General features: G+C 43.1%; 1 protein-coding gene across 4 annotated transcripts in view; it reads right to left on the bottom strand.

The window, feature by feature from the left end:
* CACNA2D4 (calcium channel, voltage-dependent, alpha 2/delta subunit 4) overlaps positions 1–11,359 on the bottom strand; it is a 118,875-nt gene that overhangs the window by 80,585 nt on the left and 26,931 nt on the right. For 3 of the 4 annotated variants that reach the window (XM_005865963.2, XM_014539426.1, XM_014539425.1), the window contains 2 exons: positions 6,587–6,673; positions 5,975–6,046 (listed from right to left, as the gene is read on the bottom strand). The exons of the other annotated variant lie outside the window; for it this stretch is intronic. In XM_005865963.2, the coding sequence (XP_005866025.1) occupies positions 5,975–6,046; positions 6,587–6,673 (159 nt within the window). The remainder of the gene's footprint in view (positions 1–5,974; positions 6,047–6,586; positions 6,674–11,359) is intronic. 4 annotated transcript variants of the gene reach the window in all.

The following is an 11,359-nucleotide window of genomic DNA, read 5'->3' as shown; positions in this document are numbered from 1 at the left end:
CTCCTGCTAGACCTGAAGACCACAGCTTCGGCCAACAAAGAACGTGATGTCTTAGAATTCATGGGAAAGTACCTGAAAGAACAGAAGAGGAGCACAAAAAACCTTCAAACCATGCTAAAACATTGTAAGGATCAGGCCCAGAAGGAAGAAAAAGCCTGCTGAAGTGTTAAGTAAATAGACCTAACATCTGAAGGCAACTAAGCAAGTCTTCGCACTGTAGTAGGTCCCAAAATCAGCTACATAAGAATCTAGATCTTTATTTGGCAGAAGACTGCTTTCCTTTATTAGTGTGTGTATAAATAAAACTGCTTTTGCATTATAATTGTGTGTAAATAGATTCCTACTGAAGCACAAAAAGGGTTAATTCCATCACTGTAAGTTTGGTGAAAGCTTCCAGAGGTCAGTGGGTGCATTACACTTAAAAAAAAAAAGCCTCTTCCTTTTCCCATGATTCCAACAACACTAAGATGCAGGATCAAGTTTTGTGAATTTCAATCAGTCCAAGTAGATATAATAGAAATTAAGTAGTAAAACCTACTAATGTTTTTCTAACTAATGTTTTCCTCCCCTTCAACTTGTATACTACATATTTAAAGTTTACAAAATAGTAGAATTTTCTTCTAATCAATGTAAAGCTAAACTTGAAAATAAAAGTTCTTGTTCTAGAAAAAAAAATCACTGAACAGGATTCACTTTATTAGGGCTCTGGTGCCTGGTGAGTCCACCCTTTGGTATGTCATTTGTGGAGGGTATGAGTGGTGCTCTGTTGTGTTCTTAAGCACACTACCAGGTGTGTTGGTTTTGGGGCCTCTTGGGAAGAGATCTGGTGCAAGCCAAGGTCAGCTGCTACCTATGCCCAGCCTGGGGCCTGTTAGTATGAGTTACAAAGTGATCTGCAAATTGTTGTTGCTTGCGCTGGGCTTAGAGGTGCCTGGGAGAGGCTGTCACTGGTGCCAGGCTTGGACTGTTCAGCAGCAGGCATGGGGCCTGCCAAGGTCAAATGCTGCTTGTTTGGAGTTTGTGGACCTTAGAGATTTTAGGAAAACCCACAGCATGAGCCGAGACAGGCTGTTTGTATGGAAAAGCTGCTCAGAGAGGCTTGAGTGGGCCTGCAGGTTGGGTAGCGCAGGATCTCAGAATCACCAGCATGGAAGTACAGTATTAAACAGGTTGATGGAGACTCAGGCTTGATGCCTGCCTGTCCCTGCAGGTTATGTTGAGGGAAGGCTCAGCAGAGGAACAATGGCACCTACCAGCTGCCTTTGAGCCCTAGCCCTGAAGCCAGACAATTCAGGTCCTCCCCTTTGTCCCTGCTGTTTTTTGAGCTGCTGCCCCAGTGAGTGAGTTTGAGTAAGTCCGAGCATGGGACCTTTAAGACCTGTAGTGCTTGGACTCCAGCAGCCCTTGTCTCACCCAGTTGCAATCACCACTGTTTTTCATAGCCAGGAATTACGGTGACTTCTATTCCCAGTACTGGAATCATGGGCTGGGGAGTCCAGTGTGGAGATGGGACCCCTGGCTCCTCATGGGGGACTTCTGCACTGAGATATCCTTCCTGATTCTGTACCACCACACATGGATGTGGGAACAGCCTCTTCTGTGTCTCCACCCCTCCTACCAGTCTCAACATGGCCTTTTCTTTATATCCTTGGTTGTAGGACTTCTGTTCAGCTAGTCTTCAAGTAGTTCTCAATGATGGTTGTTCTGTAAGTAGTTGTAACTCTGAAGTGGTCATAGAAGGAGGTGAGCACAGCGTTTATCTACTCTACCATCTTGACCAGAATTCCCATCCAGTAAAAATTTCATTTCAGATACTGTACTATTTGGTTCTAAAAACTGTATTTGGTTCTTGTGGTCATTTTGTGCTGTGTCAAATTAAGCTGGAACTACATTTCCAAATTCACTTCCCTATATGATTCCAAGTTTGAGTTGGCCAAAAGAGAAGTTTGCAAGAGATTTTTGGGCAGACATGAAGCAGCAACCAGTCTACACACTAAAGGAAAGTATCAGGCACTTGTAGCTTGCTCTGAGCTGTTGGCTTACCTTCTTGGCCTGGGTAAGCAGCCAAGCTTCCTCAGCTGCCACTGGATCTCCTTCTGTTTCTCTGAGACCTGAGCCCTGTGAGTGTGTAGCTCCATGTGAAGGGCACTAGCTCCTTCTGCAGGTCACTGACTTCACTGTGGGTGGATTTTAGTTTTTCCTCCTAAGTTCCTGTTTCTCTTCATGGGTTCCAGTTTGTTCTTGCTTTCCCCATATAGCTTCCAGCTTTCCTTCCAAACTGTGGTCCCTGCTGTCCTATGATGACTTTAAGGTCACGACAGCCTTCTGTAGACTTCTTCACCAGCTCCCACAATTTCATAAGGTTTAACCCCTAGAATAAAGCCCTATATTCATTTCAGTTATAGTGGTTCTGCTCTTTAATCAAATTCTATCATTTCTCTGCTGAGATTCTCTAACTACTCACTCACTCATTATGACCATCGTTTTAAAATTCCTTGTGCAAATTTATCATATCTGCTTTAAAGTTCTTCTAATTCTAACAGCTGGGTCATCTCTGGGTCAGTTTTAAGACTGCTTTTTTTCTCTTAACTATGTGTCACCTTTTCCTGTTTCTTCACATGTGTAATGATTTTTATTGTATACTTGCTGTTGTAAAGAATAGGTTGTAGGCACATTGTCTTCCTCTGAAGAGTGTTGGTTTTTATTTTATCGGTAGATAAATCATTGGCAAGTCTCCTTGAGCTTGTGGAGGCTTGGATTTACATTTATTTTAGGGTGGGTGTGTTTCAACTTTGTCTTTAGTTTTAGGGTGAATCCCTGGGTCTTGACACATGGTCTTCACTCCTAAAGTGTAGCTCTTCTGTGCTCGTAAAGGAAATCCTGTGGTGGTTACTAGGCTTCTTCACCTCAGTTTGTCTCTGACTCCAAATTGTCCCCACTCCCATAGGCGACAGCTGGAATCCTCTTCAGCCTTAGTTTCTGCCTGCTTTTAGTAACTTTCATGTGCCTTTGCATGTTTGTTTTTTAATATATTTTCCAGATTTATAATTGTCCTCTGCTGGAAGGTTAGTCTAAATGCAAGCTACTCCCTCATGACCAAAATCAGAACTTTGAAGTTATCTTTTAAGACTAAAGCTAAAGGAAAGAGAAGGAGGGGGTGGGGTATTCCTGAATCCTGTTAACAAAAAGAGAGAGCTGGAGAGGTTTGGAGGGTGAAAGTAAAGAGATGTCATAGCAATCTCTTCTTCCAATAGATTGCCTCTCTTTGCTGGGAATTAAAGTGTGTGTGTGTGTGTGTGTGTGTGTGTGTGTGTGTGTGTGTGTTGAGAGAGAGGAGAGAGAGAGAGAGGGAGAGAACACCACAGGGCACTTTAATTCTGTCTCCTTGAATCCAGTGCATAGGGATTAGAAGGCAGAGGAACATACAGTAAAGCTGCTCTAATGCCGGTGCCAGCTCCTGTGTGTGTGTGTGTGTGTGTGTGTGTGTGTGTGTGTGTGTCTCATGTACTCTCCAGCTTTCCATAGTTCCCAGCACCCCCAGGATTGAGGCTTGTTGCTTCTCTCACTCACATTTCTGAACATGACCTATCTGGCCCCATAGGTTTTTGGGTTTGTGAGTCCTGCTCTAAACCATGCTGGGTTTGCTACTATTGTCCTTGGTCATGTCACCATGGTCACCTGTCTGAAGTTTAGGGGAGATTTAGAAAGGTCTGAAGAATCTGTGGGAAATAGGGATGCATGCAAAATCCCCTGGGAAAATGGCAAAACAAGGTATCACCTGCCAGGAGGATGGCTTGAGTGAAAAGAGATACCCCCATGTGTTTTAAGAAAGTTTCCCTTGGCCTAGACCTGAGGAGTGCTGCTACTGAGGATCATGCTTGCAGGTGAGATGCACCCCTGAGCTGAGAGAGGACTGGGACAGACTGACTGGCAGGCAAGAAAACAATGCGACTGCCTGTGACTCTGACAAAGAGAGGACATGCAGGAGAGACAGAGCCGTTGGTAGTGAACCAAGTGGAGCACCACTGGGAAGCATGGCATCATTGTAAACCAGAGCAGTGAGAGGCTGGACTCCACCACAGTGGCCTTTATACCAGCAAAATGCCCCCTTTCACCCCTCCCCCACACAGTGCAGGTGCAGTAGCTTCTGGCATGAGAGTAGAGAAACGAAAGATTAAAGGGGAGAGTTTTGCTATGATGGGGTAGAGGGAGAGGAGAAGATAATGAATTGTAAAGGTAGAATAGCAATGCTATTCTAAAGAGAGTCTTGAGGAATCTTTAAGGTGGGCGAGTGAGCTGAGAATTCAGGGCCAGTCCTACAGTAAGGCTTTATACAGTAGTGCTCAAGAGTGTGGGGTCTAGAATTGGACCCTGGGCAAGTCTTTAACCTCTGAATCTCCTCAACTGTAACATGGGGATAGGATAGTACCTTATGGGGTTCTGTCCTCATAAGGTTGTGAGTACTGAGTGAACACATTAAGTGCTTAGTACAGTTTCTAATAAATGTTAGCTGCCATTATTAGTATTATTTTATTATTAATAATAATAGCAGCAGTAAGGCACGAACACATCCATGTTCGAAATATCCATCATGGTTGTGACCATGATCACCATCACCCTACTTCTTTATGTCAAGAAGACTTTGTTAAATTGCAAATGTCACTTGGATGATTTATTAGCAGCAATGGACACATTTCAAAGGGAGGGCCTGGGGTTTTGGAGAAGCTCAGGCTGCCTGCATCTGGTTAGGACTCTCCCTTGGTGGCTTTGAGAAGTGGGAAGGCAGCATGAGAAAGAAAGGACAGTGGACAAACCACACCCACTTCATAAGCTGGTCTATATTCCACATAGTATAGTCACACTCAAATCTGTCCTAAAGCTGCCGTGTACCATGGGCATGTTAACGTTTTCATTGTAGCATAAAAACAAGTCCTACTTAATGGCCTGGCAGGGTTGGGCCGGTGAGAGCGCCCTTGTGCCCTTGTGCATGTGAGTGGGAGTCTGGTTGGGATCAAGGTGGAGGCTCATTGAAGAAACATCTGTTTTTCTGGATCAGGAGAAGCAGCTGCTGCAATTGATGGTCTCACGCCACTGGAGCTGACCAGTCTGCCTAAAGGAGGCCCTTCCCTGCCCAGAACCTATGAAAAAAGCAGCTGCCGCAGAAGTCAGATATTGGTCCCAGTGAGAGTTAGTCTGTGCATCTCAAAAGGAATACAATGAATTGCTTTTCCTTCCCAGTGCTTTCTTATTTGGCTTCCATGGAGGTCTGTGTTTGTAGAAGAACTTGGGTCTAATTGTTGCAGACAAATGCCTGTGTTCTTTTAGCTGAGACAGATGGGCAACAGGAGGAGGAGGTGGGAGTGGTTGTGAGGGAGGAGGTGACATTTGTAAATATGTCAAGGGACAATGAAAATTCACCGAAAATGCATTGGAACCTTTTAAGTGAGAAGGTGAAATGATCTTTTATAAATGATGTGCGGGTCTGTGAAGACAGTAATAGTGTCAGTGAGGGTATCGATTCTTGAGCATCTGTGGTTACAGTGGATAAAAATCAGCTATAGAGAATAGCAATTATTTTTAACCTCTTCCCATATAACATGTTTTACAGGAGCTGCTAACAATTTGCAAAATTAACTGTCACTTTTCTTTTTTCCACCACAGACAGCAAAAGGGCTAAGTAACAGGCAGCATAAGGAAGAAAGAAGAGTTGTAAAAACTTGGGCTACCAACTGCCTTGCTCAGTAGTCACCTAAGAGCCCAGCCTTGATGTGAGTGTCAGTTCCTTGGCCAGATGCTTCTCTGGGGCCAATGCCTTGGATATGCTTGCTAATCAAGCCCTCTAGGTACAGCAAGCTCTCAAGTCTTAAGCTCTAATTTATCTAAGTCCAAGTTCCTTGTCACCATCCCAAACCTCAATTAATGGCAATGCTGCCTCTTGGGACCAGAGCCTGGCTCTTTCTCTCTAGCACCTTACCCCTTTATCCAGCGGAATCTTCACATCCATAGAGAGAGAACCTGTTTCCCCATTGATCATGGCCGTTCTCAGCTTTAAGAAGAAAGATAGTAGAATTAGTTCCTTGACTCACCCTGCAGTGCAGAGCTTTACTGACCAGATTGGAGGTGATCCTTAGGAACACTTTTGGTTCTTCCCCTTTTCCTCTGAGCAGAATACTGAGGGGGACTAGAGACTAGCCTCTAGGTACCATTTATCTTATAATTCTGGAAATTCACTAAGTTAATGTTCCAAAGTGGACTGGTATATGCAGGAACATAGTGTCATATTACTGAGACATAATTTCCTCTAGGGTGAGCTACTGACACCAAAGCCAGACTAAAACATCACTCCAACTCCAACTCTGTAGCTTGTAGACATGAGCTTATGCAGCCTTAGTAATCCTTGTGATTCAGAAAGATATTTTTATAGTTGTTTAAAGAATTGCCCATTATAGAAATGATTTCTGGTTTGGGCTTGAAAAGGCTCCACCAAGAAGTATAGAGTGGCCTCAGAGCTTCCAGCCATGCAGCTGGCTCATGTATTGGCCATAGAGCCCAACCAACTCCTCCTTTTCCCACTTTCCCCACTCACGATTTCAGCTCGGTCCTCCCATTCCACTTCAGAGAGATCCACGCTGTTGTAGTTAGGTTTGGGTTTTAGTTTCTTCCCCTCTCTGTACTAGAATGGGCAAGTCAGAAAGAAAAACATGAGGTTAACCTAAGGCCCTGCTCAAGTTTCATCTCTTCAACAAAGCCTTATGGTTATATTTATAAGATCAAAGAATCTCAGTGATTTCTTAAGGTTATCTGGGCCAACTTTTAACCCAATGCAGAGCTTCCCTGTCAACATTTGTGATAGATGGTCTCATGGTCTCTGAGTGCATATTTCCCATGGGAGGAGCTCCCTCTTTTTGAGTCAGCTTGTCATAGTTGTGGACAGCTCTCACACAGAGCTGAAATCTGCCTCCCTGTAACTTTTACCCACTGGTCTTAGCTCTTTCCCTGGAGCTATACAGACTATCTTCCCTTTGAGAACCTTTGAGATTTCTGAAGATGCTTGTCATCCTAAGACTTCATTTCTCCAGGCCACACATTCCTAATTTGCAAATGCCTCAGCTCCCTCTAAATATGCTCTACTATATCAGTGTCACTCCCAGAATGGAGTGCCTAGGATAAAAGTCAGTATTTCAGATGGGGTCAGACCAGTGTGGTGTGTGGCCCAAATATCACACTGCTCTGACTGCTGCCTCTGATTCTGCTTGACTTCCAGGACAGCCATGAGGGTCTGACAGCACAAGTAGAGTTTTCACTCCATTAAATCCCCTGGGCCTTTCTCATGAGACACACTGTTAAATTACATCTTTACAATCTTACACTTGAGCATTGAGTATTGCAGATATTTCCAGGCATCCCTAATATATTTCTTTTTGTTAGTTTCAGCCCATTGTTTTAGAAAAATACTTTCTGAATACTAATTTTCTCGCTTAATGTATTAGCCATACCGTCCAGAATTTGTGGAATCTTTCTGTGTTCTCTTTTGTTGATATAATTTTTGAGTGGTCAGAGCCAAGGACAGACAGATTCTGCAGTGCCCAATAAAGACCTCTTTCCAGCTTGACACACAGAGCCATTAATTAACACTCTTTGAATGTTATTATTATTTTCTGGCCATGACTCTTCTCTCTCTCTCTCTCTCTCTTTCTCTTTCTCTTTCTCTCTCTCCCCAAGAAGTTATCTGCTATTAGGTGTGTACTACTTTCCAGGTTTAGTTTAGTAATAGGTCAAATAAAGGAAGAGAATACACTTCCAGTCAAGATGGCAGCATAAGTAATTGCAATACTCCCATTCTCCCACAATCACATCAAAATTACCACTAAACTACAGAACAATCATCATTCAGAACCTTCTGAATGGAAGTCCTACAACTAGATAACTAAAGAAGAAGCCACATCGAGACTGGTAGGCGGGGCAGAGACACAGAATTGGCTGGTCCTCACACCCACATGTGACAGATAAAAATCAGGAGGTACCCCCTGAGGAGCGAGGGGCCCCAGTCCCACACCAGGTACCCAAACCCAGGGTTTCAGTGCTGGGAAGAGAAGTCCCCATAACTTCTGACTGTAAAAACAAGCTGGAATTGAGGCTGAGGGCTGCTGGAGTCCCAGGCATTCCTCATAAAAGGGCAGCGCACAGAATTACTCTGACTTATTCCATCGGAGCTCCTTAGCTGGGATAGCAGCTCAAAAAGCACCAGGGAGGAACTGAATAGTCTGGCATCAAGGTGAGAGCATTGGGGCAGTTTTCTCTAAGACAGGATTGCTGATAGAGGCCACTGTTCCTTTGATGAGCCCTCCCCTCACAGAGCCAGCAGGTGGGTACCATATCTGAGTCTCCATCAACCTGGTTATCACTGTTCATCCTGCTCTGGTGATTCTCTGAGACCCTGCCCCACCAAACTTGCAGGCCCATCCAAGTTGCTTCCAGTGGCTTTTCCATACAAATGGTCTGCTTTAGACTTTCCTAAAATCTCTCAATCAAGCAGCATCTGTCCTTAGTGTGTCCTGTACCTCTTGCTAAGTGGCCTCAGGCCTGGCACTAGCAGTAGCCAGCCTTGGTTCAAAGCTTGGCCTCTCCTAATTACCTCAAGCCCAGCACAAGTAGCAGCCATCTGCAGATTACTTTGTAGCTCATGCTGGGTTGACCCAGGCAGAACACAGGCAGGAGGAATTGGCCTACACCTCCAGGGAGGCCCCAGAGTCAGTGTACCCAGTGGACAGCTCTAGATCATGTTGAAGCCTGACACACTTGAGAGATGGACTCAGTGGGCTCCAGAACCCTGATGAAGTAAGTCCTACTCTGTGGGGTGGGTCCCTGCACAGCTCATCCTCCATGGTGGACAATGGTCTCAGCCAGTCCTTGCAGCCAATTAGGCTGAAGGTAAATCCCTCCCAATGACATGCCAACAGCAATCAAGGCTCAACTACAACAGGAGGGTGCACATAGCCCATACAAGATGTTGGGGGTGCCCAGCTTCAGTGATTGGGAAAGTTGTGCCACTAGACCCTACACAACACCTACTACATAAGGCCACTCTACCAAGCCGGGGAAATATAGCAGCTCTATCTAATACATATAAACTAACACAAGGAAGCAGTCAAAAGGAGGAGACAAAGAAACATATCCTCAATGAAAGAACAGTATAAAACTACAGAAAAAGAACTAAACAAAATGGAGATAAGCAATTTACTAGATGCAGAGTTCAAACACTATCATAAGAATACTCAATGAACTTAGGGTAAGAGTAGCTGAACTTAGAGAAAACTTCAACAGAATAAAAAAGGACAGGGAAACCTTAAACAGAACATGGAAACCATAAAAAAGAACCAGTCAGAAATGGATATACTATTTGAAATGAAGAATAATTTATAGGGAACCAATAGTAGAGTAGATGAAGCTAAGAATCAAATCAGCAATTTTGAATATAAGGAAGCAAAAAACACCTAATCAGAACAGCAAAAAGAAAAAAAATTTTTTTTCTTTCCTTATTTTATGACCTGAACTTCTTTCTTTCTTTTTAAGGTCATTTATTTATTTATTTATTTTAATTTTGTATTGTTTAAAGTATTACATATGTCTCCTTTTCCTCCCATTGACCTCTCCCCAGTCATTTACACTCCCCAGCACATGCCCTCATCCTCCTACAAATTTTTAGAAATGAAGACAGTGCAAGGAATCTTTGGAACAAGTTCAAGTACACCAACATTTGCATCATGGGAGTGCTGGAAGGAGATGAGAGAGAGCAAGAAATTGAAGATCTATTTGAAAAAATAATAACAGAAAACTTCACTAACTTGATGAAGGAAATAAACATACAAGTTCAGGAAGTGCAGAGAGTCCCAAACAAGATGAACTCAAAGAAGCCCACACCAAGACACATCAGATTAAAATGCAAAAGGTTAAAGACAAAGGGAGAATCTTAAAAGCAGCAAGAGAAAAGTAGTTACTCAGTTACCTACAAGGGAGCTCCCATAAGACTGTCAGCTGACTTCTCAACAGAAACTGCAGGCCAGAAGGAATTGGCAAGAAATACTCAAAGTGATGAAAAGATGCTCAATTAATATTTGACAAAGGAGGCAAGAACATACAATGGAGTCAAGATAGTCTCTTCAATAAATGTTGTTGGGAAAATTGGACAGATACATGCAAGAAAATGAAACTAGACCACCAACTTACACCATACACAAAAATAAACTCAAAATGGATAAAGGACTTAAATGTAAGACGGGAAACCATAAAAATACTAGAGGAGTCCAAAGGCAACAAAATCTCAGACATATGCTGAAGCAATTTCTTCACCGATACAGCTCCTAGGGAATTGGAAACTAAAGAGAAAATAAACAAATGGGACTACATCAAAATAAAAAGCTTCTGCTCAGCAAAAGAAACCATTAACAAAACAACAAGAAAGCCCACTGCATGGAAGAACATATTTGCCAATGTTATCACTGATAAGGGTTTAATCTCCAACATTTATAGGGAACTCATACAACTTGACAAAAGGAAGATAAACAATCCAATCAAAAAATGGGCAAAGGACCTAAATAGACACTTTTCAAAAGAGGACATTCAGAAAGCCAAGAGACATATGAAAACATGCTCAAAGTCACTAATCATCCGAGAAATGCAAATCAAAACAACAATGAGGTACCATCTCACACCTGTCAGAATGGCTATCATCAACAAATCAACAAACGACAAGTGCTGGAGAGGATGTGGAGAAAAAGGAACACTTGTGCACTGCTGGTGGGAATGCAGACTGGTGCAGCCACTATGGAAGACAGTATGGAGTTTCCTCAAAAAACAAAACATGGAACTCCCATTTGACCCTGTGATCCCACTTCTAGGAATATATCCCAAGAAACCAAAAACACCAATCAGAAAGGATATATGCACCCATATGTTCATAGCAGCACAATTCACCATAGCTAAGATCTGGAAACAGCCTAAGTGCCCATCAGTAGATGAATGGATTAGAAAACTGTGGTACATCTACACGATGGAATACTATGCTGCTGTAAAAAAGAAGGAACTCTTACAATTTGCAACGGCATGGATGGAGCTGGAGAGCATTATGCTAAGTGAAATAAGCCAGTCAATGAAGGAAAAATACCACATGATCTCACTCATTCATGGATAATAAAGACCATTACAAACTTTTGAACAATAATAGATACAGAGGCAGAGCTGCCTCAAACTGATTGTCAAACTGCAGTGGGAAGGCCAGAGAGGGTTGGGGGGCAGAAGGGAGGGGAGTAAGAGATCAACCGAAGGACTTGTATGCATCCATATAAGCATAACCAATGGA

This window comes from Myotis brandtii, unplaced genomic scaffold (assembly GCF_000412655.1).
Source record: "Myotis brandtii unplaced genomic scaffold, ASM41265v1 scaffold216, whole genome shotgun sequence".
Taxonomy (NCBI): Eukaryota; Metazoa; Chordata; class Mammalia; order Chiroptera; family Vespertilionidae; genus Myotis; species Myotis brandtii.
Note: the sequence above shows the minus strand (reverse complement) of the source record. Positions and strands in the feature narration are given on the sequence as shown.